This window comes from Danio rerio, chromosome 21, assembly GCF_049306965.1.
Source record: "Danio rerio strain Tuebingen ecotype United States chromosome 21, GRCz12tu, whole genome shotgun sequence".
Classification (NCBI taxonomy): domain Eukaryota; kingdom Metazoa; phylum Chordata; class Actinopteri; order Cypriniformes; family Danionidae; genus Danio; species Danio rerio.
The window spans coordinates 16289994-16312998 of record NC_133196.1 but is presented as its reverse complement, the minus strand read 5'-3'; the positions used below and the strand labels follow the sequence as shown (position 1 = coordinate 16312998).

At 35.1% G+C, this 23005-nt stretch overlaps 1 protein-coding gene across 2 annotated transcripts in view; it reads left to right on the top strand.

Annotated features, from left to right (window-relative positions):
• mmp17a (matrix metallopeptidase 17a) overlaps positions 1-16782 on the top strand; it is a 227214-nt gene extending 210432 nt beyond the window's left edge. For both annotated transcript variants that reach the window (XM_073935110.1, XM_693509.11), the window contains 2 exons: positions 1555-1812; positions 14390-16782. In XM_073935110.1, the coding sequence (XP_073791211.1) occupies positions 1555-1812; positions 14390-14712 (581 nt within the window). In that variant the 3' untranslated portion in view covers positions 14713-16782. The remainder of the gene's footprint in view (positions 1-1554; positions 1813-14389) is intronic.
• The last annotated feature ends 6223 nt before the right edge of the window (positions 16783-23005 follow it).

The window sequence follows — 23005 nt, the reverse complement described above, 5'->3', positions numbered from 1 at the left end:
GTTCTGGTCTTAAAAAGCAGGCGTGTTTTGGCGCATTGCTATTTTGAGAAACTGTAAATAGTCTGATCTTTAGACCAGAACAAAGTCAGCCTATTGTCTGGCGTAAAATGCGCCTGGCTTACACACTACAAACAAGATGCAGAGCAATTCGCAAATATCTTTACATTTGAAAAATATATAATATCTTAAGGACATATATATATATATATATATATATATATATATATATATATATATATATATATATATATATATATATATATATATATATATATATATATAATAAGGGTATATACAGGATATAAATATAGATGATTAAAATATTACAAATTACATATTGATTTCTAGCCTACATGAAGATTTAAAAACCACTGCCTTACCTTCTTCATCTCGGGAGGCTTTTTCAGTTAATTCAATTTGCTTTTGTATAATATTATTATTATTAGCAGTATTATTTATTTTATCCATATTTATATTTGTTTTATTAAAAACAAGCTTAGATTCGTCCACCTGTCAAATTTTAGACCATATGGGGCATGGCAGGGGTATTTGGAAATAACTCAGTATTTTGAACACACTTGCTTATTATTGTTCATTTATTCATTTGCTAGAAATTAGAACTGAATTTAGAAATAGTTTTGAAACAAATCTTTGCGCTTAACAAACAAAATTATTATTTATAGGCTAATTGATGTCTGTGCGTAAAGGTTTCCCTATCCACGAGAGCAAAAGCGAAAGTGAACTTACTTTACGTCAAAATGCGTTATGGCGCGACGCTGCTGGCTCTTAAAGGGAATGGGAGATGATACTCTAATTGGTTTATTCTCAAAACACACCTATAACTCATTAAGAAAATAAACTCAACCTTTTTAGACCATGCGCCATGGCGCAAAGCGGATTTTCCCGTCCTTAACTTAGCAAAAATGCGTTCTGACTCGCCCTGAAAGCATTTGCGCCCTGTGTTTTGCGCTCTGCGCATGGACCATCAAACTAGAGCCCTAAATTTTTGCCAAAGGTTTCCAGTGAAGGTTGGGTTGGAGGTAGGGTATGGCTATATAATGTTTTACAGTATAAGATACATTATGCCTATGAAGAGTCCTCGTAACTCACATATACAGATTTTTCGTGTGTTTTGACCATTCATTTACACAACAACAGTCTTTCAGGCGCCTGAAAATGCAGGCTTTTGAAAACCTACAAGTTTTAAAAAATAATGTTTCTATTTTAACAGCAAACAAAACTAAACAAAAACCACTATTTCCATGTTTAAGTATGATTATTGTGTGAAAATATCTTAAAATATGTTCAATTCAATATAATGCTGTGGAAAAAAAAACTGAGACCACTTAAAAATTCTCAGCTTTTCTGAATTTGGATTTAAGATTTAAGTAGCACAAATCCAATTTCAGCTCAAAAGCAGCAAGGTTAAAGGAACGCGTGTTATGTATTTACAGCATTTAAATGTATTTCACAGCGGGACTGTTTTCTCTAATCTGCTCTGCTGCTAAAGAAACCTATTTCCCACCTGACAGCAAGTTGTTCTCGCTTCTTTAGGAGGCAAGTATTGGGTGTTCAAGGATAATAATGTAGAAGAAGGCTACCCCCGCTCTGTCAGTGACTTCGGCCTGCCGGTGGAAGGAGTGGATGCAGTGTTTGTTTGGCAGCACAATGAGAAGACCTACTTCTTCAAGGACAACCGATACTGGCGCTACGATGACCATCTGCGGCGCATGGACCTCGGATACCCAAAAGACATGGCATTGTGGAAAGGGATCCCGGCTCAACTGGATGATGCCATGAGGTGGTCTGACAGTAAGTATAACGAGTCATGCTATGCCTCTTGAATTTTAAGCAGCTCTTCTAGATGTTATCTTGTTGAGCCACCAGAAATGAATTGTTTGCTTTTCCTGCTGAAAAAAAAGAGTGACATGAATTTCCTTACTGGATTACAGTGGTTCAGCTATAGTTAAAGGACAGCATGGCAATACAGAATGAAGCTGCTGAAAGTGCTTTGCCAAGGAAGTTACTCATTAAAGACACCATTATATCAAATTTGGAGCATGTCTGGTGGCTTTAAGGCTGTTGATATGCTAATGAAGTGCTAATAGGAATCAGCATTTATAACATGTAAACATTCAATTAGTCTCTTTTGGGAAATGGACCAAAATTGTTTCTTTTTCTTTGCTTGAAAGTAAGTTCATGTTAACTACGGGTATGTTTATGGAATAGTCTTCAAGAATGTTTATTGTGTAAATTTAGCCCAAAATAAGTCAAATGAAAAATAATTAGATATTTGTCAAGGTATCATTTATATCATTTAAACTTCATTTATGTACTAAAATACGTCCAAAAAATTATTATACTAAAAGACATAATGTAAAGTAGCCTTCATTCTTTCTGTGTTCATTTACATTACGGTTATAGGGTATATATATATATATATATATATATATATATATATATATATATATATATATATATATATATATATATATATATATATATATATATATATATATATATATTTATTTATTTATTTATTTATATATATATATATATATATATATATATATATATATATATATATATTTTTTTTTTTTTTTTTTTTTTTTTTTTCAAATAATGTTTAACAGAACAAGAAAATTTTCACATTATGTCTGATAATTTTTTTCTTCTGGACAGTCTCATTTGTTTTATTTCATCTAAAACAAAAGCAGTGTTTAAATTTTTTATGAAACTTTTTTAAGGTTCAAATTATTAGCCCCTTTAAGCAATTTTTTGACTGTCTACAGAACAAACAACTGTTATACAATAACTTGCCTAATTACCCTAACCTGCCTAGTTAATCTAATTAACCTAGTTAAGCCTTTAAATGTCAATTTAAGCTGTATAGAAGTGTCTTTAAAAATATCTTATTCAAATATTCAAATATTATTTACTGTCATCATGGCGAAGATAAAATAAATCAGTTATTAGAAATGAGTTATCAAAACTATTATGTTAAAAAATGTTTAAAAAATCTTCTCTCTGTTAAACAGAAAAGTGGAAAAAATAAACAGGGGGTCTAATAATTCCAAGTTTTAGGAAGAGCAAATAATAACCTCTAGTTGATCATTTGGTATCAGAAGTGACTTATACGCAAGGCAAAAGCCTCTAGATTATGCTTATTTTATCAAAATAAAATATGATCATTACTTTTAATTATTTAATTAGGACAGTAAAATCTGACTTGCTTGTCACTTAACATAAATAATGTATCGTATAGAATATAAAGTCATGCAGCAGTGGAAAAAGAATTACTATTGTGTATGACTCATATGAGCTGCACCCATACATCTCTGCAATGATTCAAATAACTTGTTAATAAAGTCATCTGGAATGGCAAAGAAAGTGTTCTTGCAGGACTCCCAGAGTTTATTAAGATTCTTTGGATTCATCTTGAATGCCTCCGCCTTCATTTTAGCCAAGGCGTACTCAATAATGTTCATGTCTGGTGACTGGGTTGGCCAATCCTGGGGCACCTTGACCTTTTTTGCTTTCAGTAACTTTATTGTGGAGGCTGAAGTATGAGAGAGCGCTATCCTGCTGAAGAATTTGCCCTTTCCTGTGGTTTGTAATGTAGTGGGCAGCACAAATGTCTTAAAACCTCGGGCTGTTGATATTGCCATCCACTATGGAGATCTCTCGCACGGCCCCCACACCGACTGTAACCCCAAACCATTATTTTTCCTTCACCAAATTTGACTGATTACTGTAAGAATATTGTGTCCATGCTGGTTCCAGTAGATCTTCTGCAGTTTTTGTGATGATTGGGATGCATTTTGACAGATGATTTATCAGAAAAATCGACCTTCTGCCACTTCTCCAAATTATCAACTAGAAGTCAAGTTATTACTTATTACTCTTACAACTGGGATTGTTGACAAGACTTTTGTCATGTAGTGTATAATAAAAATGTAATGCGAGTTACTTTTCAGTTTAATTAATTCACTTTTAAAAAATAAATTGCTGTAATAAAATAATCGTTGTTACGTTGAATCCCGCACGCAATGAGAGAATGCAGGAACAGACAGAAAGGAAGATGGCAGAGCCTTACATTTCTGCGATGGAAATATTCTCTTTATTTTGAACACATGAAAGAAAAGGAAAAGGGGATTATCTGAATGGACAGTGATTTTACATTTTAATAAGACAAAAAGTACAAAAGTAGCAACAGCTTTGCTTTAAACTTTCATTAATCTCTATATACGAAATGTAGAGCTCTGGGGTCAGGAAGTTCTTCGAAAATAATATTATCCTACTTTAATTTTTCATGTGTTTTTTTTTTAAGGGAAATGAAGATTGTACAGAGTGTTGTTAATTGCAGAGCTCCTCTATTTTAAAAAAAATGTAAGTTCTGAAAGAGATTTAGCATCAGGCAGGTCAAAAAAGTAATGTAAAAGTAACTCAAAAGTATTGCAACCCATTACTTACCAAAACTAAGTAATGCAACTAGTTACTTTTTTCAACAGTATCTGGATGCAGCCTTTATGAAGCAAGCTGAGATTGCATCGCTCAGAGATGCAATGTCAAACACAATGCACTTTATGGAATTAAATTGATCTTCATATTATCTTCTATACACTATAAGAAAAACAAAGCTGAACTGTATAGGGATAGTTCACCCAATAATGAAGATTTGCTCTATGTACATTTTTTTTCAGCTGAAAACAATAGACCCTTTTCACAAGACTGTTATGACACATTGGCCTTCATAATCTTAAAGTTTTTATTATTTTGACTTTCAAAAAAAAAAAAAGAAAGAAAATTTATATGCATTTATGTGTATATTATGTCATCTTTGCGTCAAATTACAAAAAAAATAATAATAATTACCGTTTATGTTTTTAATGCAGTGTTTATGGGGCTGGGAGTAAATGTGATGATATTCTCCCCTCTGACTGCCATAATCAGTCTCACAATTTTATTTTTATTTTTTTGAAAGTCTTGAAAACACCATCGAGGAGTTTTTCTTTTATTATTTCAGCAAATAGGAGTGTAAAAAAAATATTTAGTGTACTCTCCCATTCACTGCGCTCTTAGTTTACCCAGCTATAACACCTTCCACTACTAAGAAACCCAGAAAAGTGAAAAGGGTCTATAGAAGATAATTTGAAGAATGTTGAAAACCGGTAGCCACTGGCATCCATAGTAGTAAAATTCAAAAAAAGTGGAGACAAATGATGATGAATTTTCATTTATGGGCAGTGTTGGGGAAAGTTACTTTTGAAAGTAATCCATTAATATTAGTTTACTCCCCCCAAAAAAACAACTAGTTGCATCACTTTTTATGCGCTACATTACTTTTGAGTTACTTTTGCATTACTTTTTCATACCTGCCTGAGGCTTGATCTCTTTCAGAGTTCTCAGGGTATTTTTCTTTTTTTTAAATAGAGGAGCTCTGCATTTAACGACACACTGTATAACCTACATCTTCATTTACTTTTAAAAAAACTAATATTTTTTTAATAATGGTTTGAGAACTTCCTGCCGATTTACATGATTAATGAAAGTTAAATGTGTTTCCTACTTTGCTGTATTTTTGTCTTTTTTGTTCAGTAAAATCACTGTCCAATGAGACTTTGCCCTTTTCCTGCATGTGTTCAATATAATGAGAATACTTGTCATGATCACCAGCGATCTAACCCTCATAGATCGCTGGAGAACATTCAATTTCACTCAGACTACAATTCTGCCACCATGAACTACAACTCCCTTCAAGACCACACACACACACCTGTCCCAGTTCTCCATTGATTACATACACACACAGTTGGGAGCTACTCAAGACTGATTACATGGACCATACAAACAGCACACACACACTCACAGACATTGCTGAGTCTTGTTGGTATATACCCTATAACATTGCAAAGCATTTTCCGTGTTTAATCTCCGTGTTTTGACCCCCACCTTGTTTTATTGTTTGTCCTTCCTGTCGTCTGTATTGAACATTTGCCTGTTATCTGACTACGCTTTTAGGATTTTCCAATATGTTACCGTTTGCTCCTGGTTATGACCATTGCCTGCCTGACCATTCTCTGTTTCATAAAGTACTGCACGTGGATCCTCAACTCCGTTGTCAGTGTGAAGTGAAATGTGAAGCTCTTCCATTCTGGTTTTTGTCTGTTCCCGCAGCGAGCTCATTTTCTCATTGAGTGTGATTCAATGTGATTACACTCATTTTAATTCAGCAAACTATTTTTAAAAGTGTAATAATCTAAAAAGTAACTCTGTTTACATTTTTAAAAAAGTAACTCAAATATTATTACTTAATTTTGAAAAGTAATGCGTTACTTTACTCGTTACTTAGAAAATAATATTAATACCTAACTTGTGTTACTTGTAATGCATTACCCCTAACACTGTTTATAGGTGAACTATCCCTTTAAAGTATTGATATGCACTCTTTAGCTACAAACATGTACTAAAGGGTACAGCGCTAGTGGCCGCTTTTGTAGGTCTATTTTTTAGAGTGTATGCAATACACATTTACCAACATCTCCATGTTAAAATAACTGTAGCACTTTATTCATGATATAAAGGGATTGTAGGCAGCTGTACGACCCCTGGTCCGCTTTGAAGAAATGATTTTATTTGCTTTGGAGAGGATGTTTGGTGTTTTGATTGTGTGGTTGTCATAGCAGCAGTTTTGATGTGAGCTGAATGGAGAAACGGGCATAATGTTCGGTCATGTCTAATGCACACCATTGTGTCTAGTGCGCGGCGAGCTCCTCATGGTGTCCTCGAGGATGAAGAACCAGCATTTGATATGTGGCTGTGGAAAGGAATTGAGCTTGTGTGGAATAAATGCAAAACTTTGATGGCTAAGCACTTTCTTATGAAAACATGCACGGCCTGTTTTATCCTTCTTTCCATGTTTATCTTTCGCAGTGCTCTCAAAATTGAGTGTATGGAATAATTCATGTGTTTAACGCATTTATTCAGTTTGACCAACCCGGAGTCAGCAAATCCAAAAATCCAAAATGATTTAGTTAGAAAGCCTATTTCTGATGGAGAAAAGACTGCAGGATAAATCATGTAGGTTTGTTTTGAAATCAGCACTGTAAGAGAATATTGTCCTTTTTATGTTTTTGTTTGCCTCAAACTGAAAAGTTGGCTTCAACAACGCATTCTTAAATGTTTAGGAATTATCTCAGTTGACAGAAGCAGTTAGTCTTTTGTGGGTGTTTGAATGTGTTTGACAACAATACAAAAGCAGAGTCCATTCAAATGCATTTTCAGCTAACTATGGAAGTGGATAAAAGTAGACAAGCTCTAAATATTTTGGAATGCTTGTTTACACCTGTTTTTACATTTGTCCAATCATGACAACCTCTTTAAAGGATCACTCCACTTTATGAAATCAGAATTCAATTTCCGGGGCTGACGGGAACACTTTTAGCTTAGCTTACCATAAACCATTGAATTGGATAAGACCATTAGCATCGCACTCAAAAAAAAAAAAAAGCCCCATGAACCGGAAGTTGCGACTGTTATTTTTCGTATGATGATGCGGAATATTAAATGAAACAACAGGGGACGTGGCTTGTTTTTTCCACTGTGAGCTGAAATGATGTAGTAAAGTAGGCATTTCATTCAGTAAGATCAGGAAAAGGGTTTGGGGAGAGTTATTACAACCTAACAGACTCCTCATGCTCAACATTTCTGTTTTTTGTCAAATCTGACAGCTGGAGGGGCATGGTTAAATATGTTAGCCTCACCCAATTCTTAAGATATATGTAATCTGACATTTTTGGCATTTTCAGATTTCAAGATTATAAAAACAAACTTGTTTTATTCTTAATGACATGCACAGATGAATTGTTTACCACAAAACTAGCAATGTGAGCTAACAAAATCATATGGTTAGTTTTGATTTCTTGGGGACTTTAAACAAAGTCCCTTTAAGGCAATTTATTTCACTCGACGGCCATCTTTGAAACGCTTCTCTGGCAGTATGCTCCGGTTGTCACAATCACCAGCGATCATAACTCTATTGATCGCTGGATCTCACTCACCATAACTTATGGACTACAATTCCGCTATTTCTGGACTACATATTCATACATGCACTTCACCCAGACACACATGCTTCCTCATCTGGACTGATTACACTCACACCACCTGAGGATTGTCAGAGAATGATTGCACACACTATTTAAGCTACACACTCATTCAGTTTGCCGAGTCTTGTTAACTGTAATAGTAACACTACAACGCGTTTTCCTTGTCTTGTTTCTCTGTGTTTTGACCTTAGCCTAGTTTATCCTTTTGTCCTTGTTTGCTGCCTGCCCTCTGACCTCTTGCCTGTTATTCGACTACGATTCTGGACTGTCTCCATATACCTGTTTGCACCTGTATTGACCATTGCTTGCCTGACCACTGATTAAACCTGCAATTGGATCCTACCTCAATTGTTTGTGTCACTCCCCGTGGTTACACTGAACGGGGAAACATTAAATTCTCCAAAATTGCTTGCCAAGCATATGATTAAATTTCATAGGAATCACCAACAAAATTAAACAACAACATCAACGTCAGTCTTTAGTTTCATTTCTAAACGTTCGAATCACACAAAATCTGCAGAAACTCAAGGCTGGTCCAAGCCCCTCCACCCACCATCTATAGAGTGGAGGAACTATGACGTCACCTTGTAGGCTAATCAGCTGCTAGCATAAAACTGGTTCCCTCGATAAAATCCCTATAGGATTTTCCCATTAGCTTTTCGAAGATTGCAAATAATAAGCTCTGTGTTCAAACACTGTTCATGACACTTACACATTTTGTCCAGCCGGATAATCCTCACACGAAAATACAACTTTGAGCACTTTTGGGTCTTAGATGCAAACACAAGAATTGAAAAGCTAACATTAGGCTAAAAACACACAGACCTAGGTGCCTTTTATACCATTTTCACGTGGGAAATACATCTGTTTTGCTTTACGGTTGTTGTAAAAGTTTAAAAACTGTCAAAAATGTGCCTACATAGTATTATCATAAGACATATTTAAATAAGTGTATTGTTCGAGTACACACAGCCTGCTTACCTCAGTAACAGACAACAGAAATGCTTCAGGGACTATCAAATGCCTGCAAGTTCCGTCCTGGACACAGAACTATTCTTTTTATGTCACAGCAAAAAGCAGCCCATACAGTCACATACAGTATGCTATACATTTTATAGAGGGGTGTAAATATGTTATGATGGTGTTAAATGTGTTCAGATGAAGAAAAAAACGACGAAAAATCACTTGATCACGTTAAAATGATGTTAATATATTATTATGTATGTATTTTTACACACTTATTCACACTTTTGCATTACAGACAGCAGGAAAGAGACAGGCTGCACTGGTAAGCAGTATCTTCATAATGTTGTTTAATTAAAATAAAGGATCAACAAATTAATCTGTCTCGACAGTCTTTACAAGTGAGGGAATTATCTACACATAATATGAACTCCGATTAGAAAAATACTATACAAACTATAAAATACTATTCATGAAAATACTTAAATAACAGACAAATCCAAATGCCTAACACAAGTGAGCTGCTTTCCAGATCAACTCGATGACGTATAATGTCTCCGACACCGCCCATTTAGCAACTTGATAGCAACCGTCTTTTTAAAGATGCATAACGATTTAAAAAATCAAGAGTGTGATGTAACCAGTGTGTTTTATGTCGTAGAATAAAACATGAAAGTATCTGGAGTTTGTGTTAGCCACAAACCTTATTTAAGCGATTTTACTGAAACCAAATTCAAAAAACACATTGACTTTGGGACAAGGAACCGGAACTGCTAAAATGCTAACTCGGGTTTTTGCATACAAATTGACGTCATAGTTCCTTCACTTTATAGCAGCCACTGATTGGCTCCTGTACTAGTAGGCGGGGCTTCATTCGCCATATTAACCGTTACACTTTTTACCATTCAAAACTATACGAGTGACACATCTTGTGTATTCTATAGTCCTTGCTTTAATGCTTGACTCTGCTGTAGTTACATAGTGTACTAAGACTGATGGAAAATTAATGATTTTCTAGGCGGATATGGCTAGAATCTCTACTTTTTCCTTTTTAGAAAATTTTGAGCGAGATTGCTAATAATCAAATGTGTTTGTGAATCAAAAACATCTGAAAAAATTTAAAGATCTTTAACAAAAAGGAGATTTTCAAAGAAGTAAAAAAAAATTATCAGGAATTTAAGTTAAATTTCTGTACAGATTAATGTAGATCTGTAACATTTGCACAATGGCAGATGCATTTAAATACACATGCAGTAAAAAAAAAAAAACATGCATTTTGCTAAAAATACATGTTGATACTAAATGAAAATAGGGCCTCCAAAGAATCCGCTTGTTAAGTGTGACTCAAAAAAAGGTAATAAAAAATGTTTACAAAGCGATTAAAATTCTTTAGAAAATCATGATCGCAATATATACATATAATGTCAGATGGCCCTCATGAAGGGATTTTTTTATAAATTGTTAAAGTATTGATACGAATTAGCCACTAAATCAAAAAGTTACAAATTGCCGTGAGATTGCTTTGAACGTCATGACTTAACAAGCGGATACAATTTTTAATGATAAATATTCATGATATGTTAAATATTAATGATAAAAATAGTCCTTTAAGGACATTTTATATGCAGTATAACAAAAATTATTGCTTTTGACACCTATAACATTTAAATTTGTGTCACATGCAGATTTTTTAAATGTCATTTTACAGTTGAGGCCATTAGATGAACTGTAATGCCATTTAATACACCATGTGGAATCATCTGTGCAGTTTTACACATTGCCTATTCCCACACAAGCAGTTTTAGGATCGAGTTGCCTCACCAGATGATCTCCCCCACAGTGGCAGCTCTGTAGGCAGAATGAAGGCCAGAGAAGTCGTCTCATCAGGTGTTTTCCTCTGAGGCTCTGCCAACCCCACAGGACGAGCGCTGAGAACAGGCCACACTCTAAAGTGTCAGTCCCCGTGCTCCACAGGAGCCGACAGTCTCCTGTTCAGTTAGACAGCAATGAAGGCCAATTTCACCTGCAGAGAGAGATAGAGAGAGAGATACTAAAGCTCTCGTTCATGTGCTACAAATGCAAGTCTTCGGCTGAAGCAGAGGGAGAGCTTTTCATCAAGTGGTAAAATGTGGGACTCTCCATTTGGGATTTTACACTATACCCATTTCTTCTTCCAGCTGTCAGCGGGAGTAGAAGCAGTTTATAGATAAATTATAAACATTTAATTCTAGGATTTATTCAATGCTGAACAAGTTAAAAATATTTATTTTTGGTTATTATTTTTCAGGTAATGCTTACTTCAAGTTCTAAATAGCTATAAAAACAGTGCTAAGCATAATTGAGTACACTCCATTTTGAAAATTAATATTTTTATCCGTTTCTCAGGGAATACATGCAATGTATCCTGGTCTACTTAAGCAAAACAGATGTATTAAACAGATATATTTATTAAAAAATATTTTAGTCACTAAGCATGTTTAGAAATTGATAGATAATACAATTAAATTCAAGCAAAATGTTGCAAAATAAAATTGCAACCTACAAAATTCTCAATTTTTTATTTTTTTATAAAAATTTTTATTTATTTTTTTTGCTTCTCTTAATCTTTTCACCTTTTAACATTTGTATTTAATATTTTTCTATAGCATATAAATTTGGTTGTAGTAGTTTTTTGGACCGTTATCATAAGTTATTTAGGTAGATAAGCTTCTGATTGGCTTCAGTACTGACTAATCTAATATATATCTATCTATATATATATATATATATATATATATATATATATATATATATATATATATATATATATATATATATATATATATATATATATATATATGCACAATATTGTATATCTTCCTATTAAAAATATGAATTAAAAAGATAGAGAGTTGTACTTATATATGCTGAGCACTATATTTATAGTCTTAAGAATATCTATAAGCTAGCATACTCCAAAACAAAGTTTGCATCAAGACATATAAACATCCAAATCTCATTAAATCTTCTGGCCAATCAAATGCTTTCTAATTCCTTGCATGTCCCGCCCTCTTTAAGACACTATTGCTATATGTGCTTGAGCTGAACTACAATCACTAGCTATGTTTCCATTCAAACATGCAACCATTTTTGCGCAAAACTGGAATATCGCATACAAGATAAGCAAATAAAGCAGCATTTCCATCCAAGTAGTCAAAGAGAAAAAAAATTGTCACTTCCTGATTAACTGGCGCAAAATATCAAAAGTAAAAATGGAATTCTGCACCAGGAGAAGCTGCATCAATCGTTTCTCTATTTAACAAATGACTTGCGCCTCTAAAGACAATATGTCGACATGAAATGAACATGTGGTGGCATTTGAAGGCATGAGATGTGGAGCGCAGACACTCTTGACAGTTCTGGAAGTAATTAATAATATTATAACATAATACTGAAATTGTTAAGGCGTTTTAGAATGACCCAAACAACATTTCAGTGTTTTACAGTGTGCTCAGCCTGCTGGTTTGTCCATTCACACACATTTATCATCACATGATCTCTTTTAACAAAATCACATGACTTTTTTTATTGTGAATACTAGAATTTGTTCGGTAAAAGTGTTTCCATCATAGTTTATGCACATCTTTACTTAAAAGTTTATCCTACTCAGTTATACACATACAATTTTTGTGCACATTTTTATGAATCTCTTGGCGTTTCCATCAACCGTTTTTTATGCGCATGTCCAAAATATGCATAAAAATAGGTGGATGGAAATGTAGTTTACATCGTTTTATATAAGGGGAGGAGCTATTCTATTTCCCGCCCTGTGTTTGTTTCAGTTCAAATTATCTCACACATTGAAAAAAAAAAAATACACATTTTAAAGCACTTTACTGGACCTTTAAATGTCCCATGAAATTAAAACAAAAGTATTTTAATGTTAGTTTCAGTCTGTTCATTTTTTAACATCTATACAGTTAAAGTCAGAATTATTTGCCCCCCTGTATTGTTAGCCCCCATTTATTTTTTTACCAATTTCTGTTTAATGGAGAGAATTTTTTCAGCACATTTCTTAACGTAATAGTTTTATTACTCATTTCTAATAATGATGACAATAAATAATATTTAACTAGATATTTTTAAAGACACTTCTATATAGCTTAAAGTGACATTTAAAGGCTTAACTAGGTTAATAAGGTTAACTAGGCAGGTTAGGGTAATTAGGCAAGTATTTGTATAATGATGATTTGTTCTGTAGACTATCAAAAAAATGTGCTTGATTTTTGTCCCTAAAATGGCTTTTTTAAAAATTTAAAACTGCTTTTATTCTAGCCGAAATAAAACAAATAAGACTTTCTCCAGAAGAAAAAAAATTATCAGACATACTGTGAAAATTTCCTTGCTCTGTTAAACATCATTTGGGAAATATTTAAAAAAAAAATAAGAAAAGAAAAAAACAAAGGGGGGCTAATAATTCTGACTTCAACTGTATATTGGTGTGATCTACAACAGTGACAAAATCTGCATTTAGGAGATATAAAACTGATATAAACATGTATACGAACACCTCAAACTTCAGTTTCTTATCATAGCTTGACCAATGAAATACTCTCTATTGTCGGACATGCCCCACCCCCTTCAAGAGGCTTCTCATTTGCTTTTCATTCGATGCTCTCCCTGGCAGAGATGTGAATAAAAACACAACACTACTGGCTACTTTTTAAAAAAAGAAGGGGCTACTCTACGTCTCACCCTTGCTTCATGCTTCATGACATGCAAGTTAACAAACGAAATATGCAATCGTTATTTTCATCTGTAATTTTATTATTTAAATTATTTAAATTATTTACTTTTCATCAACTTACAATCTCTTATATTACTTGATTAATGAATCATTTAATTCAAAATGTTATAGTTATTTTTATTTTGTTTGTTTATTTATGTAACTGTTATCAGCCAGTCAACTCTCAGACTGCAAAGAATCTAACACTGACCACTCGTGTGACTACTCTGTGAAAGCACATCTCAGCATCCTCTGGAGTTATTATTATTATTATAATTAAGGGTCAAACTCTCCAAGGCTCAAATCCTAGAATCCCTCCTGGTGGTTTTGAAACAGTAATGGAATAGGAAAAAAAAATGCAGAAGATAAAGTGAAATCATAATTGTGTGTGTGTGTGTGTGTGTGTGTGTGTGTGTGTGTGTGTGTGTGCGTGTGCGTGTGTGTGTGTGTGTGTGTGTATGTGTGTGTGTGTGTGTGTGCTAGATGAAAGCAGGTCTGGAAAACCCTTTCTGAGCATCAACCTGTATTTTATTCCTTTGTATTTTCTGCCCAGGTGCGTCATATTTCTTCAAGGGAAAGGAGTACTGGCGTGTGGCGGGCAGCGATATGGAGGTTGAAGTGGGTTATCCGCGTCCCATCGGCAAGGATTGGCTGGTGTGCACAGAAATGCAGTCGGACTCCCCAGAGATGCAGAACAACTCAAACACAAGACTTCATGGCCAGCATCACGCGGACCATGCGGAAAATGGCTATGAGGTTTGTTCTTGCACTTCAGACTCTGCCTCCCCGCTTGGGACGCGACTGACCCTGTCGCCCGCATGGGTGTTTGCGCCACTCTTGACGCTTGCTCTCGCTCTTTCCTCTGCACCGCTCTGATAAGGGCAGAGCCACAGGCCTGTGCTCAAACAAACTCCAGTAGCCTGTGGGTGAAGAGAGAGCCATGAGAGCTCTGGAAAAGCCTTTCGCCAGCGCTGGACTGATGGAAGAGCCTCAGCACTTCAATCAAGAGAGGGATTGGATCACTTTTTAGTTTTCGGTTGATGCTTTTTGTTGTCTTTATTTTGAAAAGTGGAAATTATATTAATATTATTATTATTATTAGTGGTGGTGGTGCTTGCTGTTGCGATATGAACAAACACAATCATAACCCCAAGCATTAAAGTTCGGCACATAATTTATCTCACACCATTTGTGCTACTACAGAGCCCCTAAGGGGACATTGGGATGGAAAAAGATGAAATGCGGAGAAATAATCTATTGCGTTCCATTACAAACGTTTGCATTGCCCCGAAAACCTTTGGGTTTATTCACAAAAACTTAGTAATCGTAGTAAGCAGCAGAAAGAAGGATGTTTCATGGATGAAAGCAATAGACTTTCAAGCAAACAAAAAATGTTTTCTTAGTACACAAAAAAAAAAGTTTCTCAGGGGAGCGCAATACTTTGACAGGAGGAACGGGTTTTTCTTGAGGCAATGGTTTTGGTGAACAGCAGTTCATATCAGGACAAACCCACAGTACTTTTGACAGAACACAAAGGTTTAAAGTAAATGTTTTGTGAATGAACCATGTTTAATTAGAGAATAATTCTTTAGTTTTATTAATAAACACAATGGTTTTGTGAAAGAACGCAACAGGTTTGCAAGAGATCCCAATACTTTGTAAGTGAAAACAAAACATTTGCTAGAAAAATCAAACGTTTTCCAAAGAAAAAGTTTCATGGATGAACAAAAAAGTTTGTAAGAATGTAAAATTATGCATAAGGAGATATTGATGAAAATACTGTTCATTTTTATCATTGGGATTGTCCATATTTTCCCAAATTTGGGTTTTAACAACCCAGCATTTTAGTGTACTTTTGTAAGAACTAATGTTTTTTTCTTAAGAAAACATCAAAAATAAACTTTAAGAACCTAGTAACTTTGTAAAAAGATATTTTAATAACAATTTAAAACCATGAACCATTTTGTGAAAGAAATTTCCATCTCATTTTGTCCTCTTAGGCGCACTATACAGCAGGAAAAATAAGTATTGAACACGTCATTTTTTTCTGGGAATAATATTTCTAAAGGAGCTGTTGACATAGAATTGAACCAGATTTTGGTAAAAACCCAAACAATACAAACATCAAAACAAAACCAAAAAAAATCTAAACAAATTAGTTGTGTAATAACAATGGAATTACGCAAGGTCATGAATTACTGAAATGTATTTAATACTTTATATAAAAGGCTTTTTTTTTAATAATGGTAGCTTAGACGCTGCTTATGGAATATGAAGTCACATGCTTCACAGGCTTCAACAGAGTGTAAAAATCTCGATGGTTGAGTGAGTTTCGTCTATAAAATCTGAGCTTTATTTTCTATTCAGGTGATTGGCATGGCCTTTCTAGAGGTTGATTTTCTCTAAAAGAATTTAAGAGTAGGCATGGGGCGATAACCGGTTTCAAGGTTTACTGCCATTTGGAAAGTCTTTTTTAAGGTTTTAAAACAAACAACTTTATCAAATGAAATGAGTGTAGTGAACTTAAAGTTTACTGAAAGTTAATTCTACTCATTTGAAAAAAGTTTTGAACTCAGTGTTGAAGGTAATGAGTTAATTAAATACCTCATTACTTCAACCTAAATGAAGTTCACAGTACTCATATAGATTAGTTTTTTCACTCAAATTGTTTGTTGCAATTTGAGTTGCCTTAACTTATTGTGTTTTACAGTATTCAGTTGGTTTGAGTTGTCTTCATTTATTGGGTTTTACTGTGCTCAAATTGCTTCATTTACCCAAATGGATTAAGTTCACAGTTCTCATTAGAATTAGTTTTTGAACTTGTGTTTTTTTTTTTTTTTTTTTTTTTTTGCAAGCTGTTTCATCGAATGATTTGAGTTACCTTAAATTTTGGGGTTTTACAGTGTACCGTTTTCACAGCGATTTAATTTCGGGCAACAGTATCTCAGCAGAAAAGGAACCTCTTTATCAAAAGCTACTGGTCCAAAATATTTTAATGTTTCTTAAAATAAAATATATTGTTTTCAATGGGGGGGGGGTTGATGTCTTATACCCAGACATTTAAAAATAACTTATTCTGGAGCAGTAACCACAATACAGAGAAACCGTGATATTTTTATCCAAGGTTATAATACCATCAGAATCTTGTACCGGCCCATGCCTATTTGAGTTTCTTTGGCTGTGTTTTGGATCATTGTCTTGCTGAAATGTTCACACTGGTTTCATCTTCATCATCCTGCTGATGTAGATGTTGACATGTTCAATACTTATTTTCCTCGCTGTATATCCTACAGGCATGAATGTTATCTTCATGACTGATATAAACATGCCGGTTGTTGAGGTGTTAATTAATCAGCCCTGCAACTTCACCTGGCAAACAGTAAAACAACCCCAAAAATAAAGCAGGTGGAATATGAGCCATATTAAAGACCCCAAAAAGAGACTATGAAAACACTCATGAACAACTCTTGCGAGAGCACATGCTAAAAATCAGTCAAAACAGCCATCATGACAGCGTGATTTTTGCGCAGGCAAGCATCACTGGCATTTTCATTAGAAAAAGTAAAAACAAGGTATTATTATTCTTCATGTAATCATTTTTTTGCATTTCAAAGTATATTAATTTCAAGAGATTACAGTAACCAGCTTTCTGAGGCGCATCCAAGGCCAGCAATAGTAATGATCATGATGATAATGATAGGTAGTGATATTGCAGATACTGAAAGGTGGCATAAATCTCAAGAATAGGGCTACCTGCTGGCTGCAGTTCAGAGGCATCATGGGATACCATGAGTCACAACCTTAACCTTCCCTCACTCCAAGTGCTTTAAAAACCCTGTCACTCATCTTTATTGGCACCTTTTCGGCTCTTTTTCTTACTAAAAGCATAATCCTTTACTTAATCTACGGGTTCCTTAACATAACCGTCCTCTCTGACCCACCATTTCTCAGTGTCTTAGCATTTTGTTCCTATATTTCCACCTTCATATTTACTCTGATCTCCAATAATGACTGTTTTAGTAATAAACACCATCAAAATCATCACTCTAAAGCAATGGCATTTACTTATGATTGGAAACAACTGTATTTTTTGTACACAGTTGTTTAGCTCTTCAAGGTCAAGCATGATGCTGCATTCACAATGCCTGGATCACCACAGCCAGATTTGTTTATACGATTATTATTATCATTATTTTGGTCTTGTTACAGTTTTCCCAGTCAGAGAGAGCGGAGGACATAATGAGAGATACATAAACAGAGCAGGAGGATGTTTGAATCATCCTGGGCTGCTGCTAAGAGTGCACTCTGATCATTTATGGAAAGAAATGCTTATATACTATATATAAATATACATATATATTTAAGATAAAACTTCTATGAGAGTTGCAAAAAAAAAAAAAAAACAATGTACATTCTGAGCTGTCTTTTATAAGGTGAAATATTTTTGTAGAAAAATAAAGAAGAATGAGAAAACTGGTGTGATGAGTGCTGTAATTTCATGTCTTACCGAGGCTCTACGCAGCTTTTTCCCCCACAGACATGACAGCTGCTTTCACACGGCACCTGGAATGCAGCACATTCACCTGGAGACTGCAAAATAACAACACGCCACACGTCAGAATTGCCTTATAGCAAACAGATTGCTGCCTTGGTACTATATTCCTCTTTTGTTTACGGGTCTTTCTATAAAATCGGTGGAAAGTGCAGAATCGCATGCAAACATTCAAAACATAACACAATTATGCATTCTTTCATAGGTATTTCATCAAAATAGTCATTAAAATATTATCAATAGTTAAAAACTGTATTTATGTTATGTTTTTATTTTAATTTTTCAGCAGGACTTTTATTTTACTTATTAAAGGTAAAATTATATGATAATTACATTTGCAAATACAATCTTACTCTTAAACCCCGTTCAGATTACAAGATTTAGGCACAATTTTTTTGACGTATAGTGTGTCGTAGAGATTTGTAAATCACAAATAAATGTTGTGACACAAGATTCTATTGTTTCTTCTTGTGTATTGTGGCATAGTTCACAATAACCAGTCCCATGCCTGCGATGCCTCACAACACCGTCGCAGAAAGTCTAGCATGTTTAATCTTTTCTCGTTCTTTACAACAAGTCCCACCATGTGGGTGACACGGCCCAATAGGAGCACATAATTTATCAGTTATTTTAGTGGGTGCTACTGTTAATCAGCTGGTCAGGTAATCAAAAAACATTCTGCATATTTACAGATGGGTTGGTCACGGGTGGATATGACCAGTCATTGGCTATGCAAACTACTTTCTCTAAAATATTAAAGCGTTTTCAGCAATTTTATCTGACAGACTGGCACAAATATGCTGACATCTCCATTCTGAGTTCTCTCTTGCAGGGGCACCAGTTGGATTTTAATCAAAGTTTTGCACAACTGTAGTCTATACATTTTGTAAGCCTTTCTTTTAATATTTTTGTAGTAAAATCTCAAATTGTCTTACCAGGTGTGATTAGGCTACCCTCCAAAATCAGACTGGTATTTGTCATTTGAATGCTTTTGGCTGCAACTGGCCGTCAAAGCATGCGTTAACGTTAAATTTTTTAATTATTATTAATATAAGGCTAAAAAGCCTTAGTTGACATGACAGCGTCTTGACATTAAGCTGTCCTTGTTATATACAAATTTATTTAAATTTAAAATGACACTTTTTAACTTTTTAAATGTTGGGTTTGTCCATATTTGACCCAACATTGGATTGCAAAAACCAGCATTTTTAGTATTGGCAAACTGATAAGGTCAGTAAATTAATTAATCTTCTGAATAAAAAACAAAACTAGCCATTTCTCAGAATGCATTTAGAGTCATTTCTTTGAATTACATTTGGCTCACTAAAATATATTGAACTTTGACAATTCGACATAATCCAGCTACTTGAATTTTAGTCTGTTGGCTACAGGCTACTAAAGTACATCCGCCTGTTGGACACCACTTGAGTGCACTCAAGCATGGCCTGAACATGTTTTTACCTTCAAAGGAAGCATAAAAGCTAAACCCCACTGAAATTTAAGGCAGTATTTCACAGAATTACAGCACATTCAGTCCCCGGGGCTGAATAAATGCAGTTTCAGCCACCACTATAGTAGCCTACATGACCACTCTGCTTACCTGCTGTCACTGGCGGGCACTGGAGTTCTCAGAGCAGCCACTAATTAGCAGCTGGTACCTTTGATGGAACATTTTGCCGTTCAAAATTTTTCTGTTATCGCCAGCTGAAGATAACTTTTATGTACAGCTAACGTTTCTGGTTTTGCACTTTTTATAACGTACTTCACGCAAAAGAATACAACGTCAAGGGCTATTCTCATACTCTGTCTGAGTGGGCATGTGAAGCAGACGGTTTGTTTTCATTTTGTTAATTTTACAGTAAAAGACTGGCAATATTACTAAAGAATGGGTCATTCCACAAAATCTAGTTTAAATGAAAAAAGCCCACCATTGTATTTGTCCATATTTTATGTTTATGACAATCCAGCATTTTTTGTGTATGTATTTACTGCTTTTAAATATGGCATCAATATCAACAGCTATCTATCTATCTATCTATCTATCTATCTATCTATCTATCTATCTATCTATCTATCTATCTATCTATCTATCTATCTATCTATCTATCTATCTATCTATGTGTTCATAATAAACACATTTTCAATTTTAGTTTTGCAACACATTAAAAAAAGTTGGAATTGTGTTTACCACTTTGTAATGTTGTCATTCCTTTTGACAACACTTAACAGACGTTTAGGGACTGAAGACACCAAATAATGAAGTGTTTCAGGTGTAATTTTGTCCCATTGTTCCTGCAAACAAGTCTTAATGTGGGCAACAGTACATGCTCTTTGTTGTTGCATTTTGTACTTAACAATGCACCAAACATTCCCTATAGGAGACAGGTCAGGACTTCGGGCAGGCCAGTCAAGTACCTGTATCCTCTTCCTCTACAGCCAGAACTTTGTAACATGTGCAGACTGTAATTTTGCTTTGTCTTGTTGAAATATGCATGAAAATCCCTGGAAAAGATGTCTTCTTGAAGGCAGCATATTGTGCTTCAAAATCTCTAGCTACTTTTCAGCATTTATGGTGCCATCACAAGGGCAATTTACCTTTTCCAAGGGCACTGACACAACACATACCATGACAGATCCTGACTTTTTGCTGGGGATGATCCTTTTTTCTTTGGTCCACTTTTAAAAAAAAATACCTAGAAATATTGACTCATCTGACCACAGTACACGGTTCCACTGTGTGATGGTACATCCCAGATGCCTGCAAGCCCAGGGAATTCCACAGCGCTTTGGACACTGTTAACATAGGGCTTCCTTTTGGCACAATACAGTTTTAACTGCCATTCGTGGATGTAACTACATATTAAATGACAATTCTTGATGCAGTACCACTTGAGGCATCAGAGATCACGATAGTTCCGTTTAGGCTTTCATCCTTGTCCTTTACACACTGAAATTCCTCCAGATTCCTTGAATCTCTTAATTATGTTATGCAATTTTGAAGATGAAATATCCAAATGTCTTCCTATCTTTCTTTGAGGAGCATTGTTTTTAAACATTTCAATAATTTTCTCACATATTTATTAGCAAACGGGTGATCCTCTGCCAATCTTTGCTCCTAAAGGACTAGACATTTCTTGGATGCTGCTTTTGTACCAAATCATAATTACAATCACCTGTTGACGTCACCTGTTTCAAATCACATCATTATTTAACCAATTTACCTGATTACTAGCCCTAAATTCCCCCTGTTCCATCTTTTTTGGGTTGTGTTGCAGGTCAGGAAACGATGTGTATTTACAAATGAAATGAAGTTGACCTGACAAAACATAAAATATATTTGTGTATGTTTTGTAGCTAAATAGCATATAGCAAATATATTCATTCATATATCGCTTTGAGTATCTGTTTATCTATTTATCTATCTATCTATTCGGATGGCATTCAGTTATCAAACAAAAATCCGTTTGTTAATTGTTTGCATATTGAAATTCTACTTGAGTGTATCATGTTTTTAAAACCATGCCCCGTCATGTTTTTGCACAGTAAAAAATCAAATAAAACAAATAACCATCTCTGCCCAGGTTGAACCGCCCCCTCTAAACCATTCCTCTAGTGGTTGTAGGCACAGACTTTGAGTGTTTTGAACACATTGTATGACAGTCGTGAGCAGTACAAGTGTCGCTCTTCCCTCACTAGAGCTGTAGGGCTTTGGATGGCACAACAACATGAGAATCCACCAGATGGTTCAAGCAGAACCAATCCATTTCCTCCTGGGCTTTTGCAATTCACAAAGCTGCCGCACGCCAAGCCAAATGCGCACACAGCCCGGGGGTCTGCGCTGGTATTGATAGTGGTGATAGACCCTCTCATAAGGCGATCATGAACAGTCACCCACCTGCACGTCTCAGTCTCCAACTGACAGTTTCTGATAACCCTTTGGCTTCGACACATACGAGGAGCAGTTGGTTGATGGTTTATTTGTCATGAGTTTAACTCCTCTGCACTTCCATTTGATGAGCTGGCAGGTGACTCATGTGAACACTATAGATTTAGTGCTCGCAGGTCTTTCAAGTTGAAACGGCAGCTCTTTGATCTCCATCATGCATCTGCGACATCGCTTGCTTACAGCAGACAAGCAGCTCTGCCTGCTGGCCTCATTAACTCTGGAGAGATCTGACGTCTGTGGCGTCACAATTTACATCCAACCTTAATTTCCACCATCATGTTCAGCAGAAGCAGTTTTTTTTTTCCTCTAGTGCAAATCATGAAAGACTTTGACGAAACAAATTTGACTGGACTGGATCTCTAAATGAGAGCTGTTTTTTGAGTTCAGAGAGCAACAAGAGTGAACAGAACCAACATGAAAGAGCAATTTGATGGCTTTCACCGTCATCTTTACTGCCAGCACCTGCCGTTCCACTTCATACATCATAGAGCAAGAGGCGCGCTCAGGTTTTGAAGTCATTTTGACTAAATGGGTCACAACACAGAATGCTAAACGCTCTCAGCTGGATCTTCTAAATGATTTGTCCTCACACTGATTCCAGCTGCCTCTGCATTGGACATGCTGTTGTCCTTAATGGGATAGTTTCTATTCTGTCATCATTTATTCTCTCT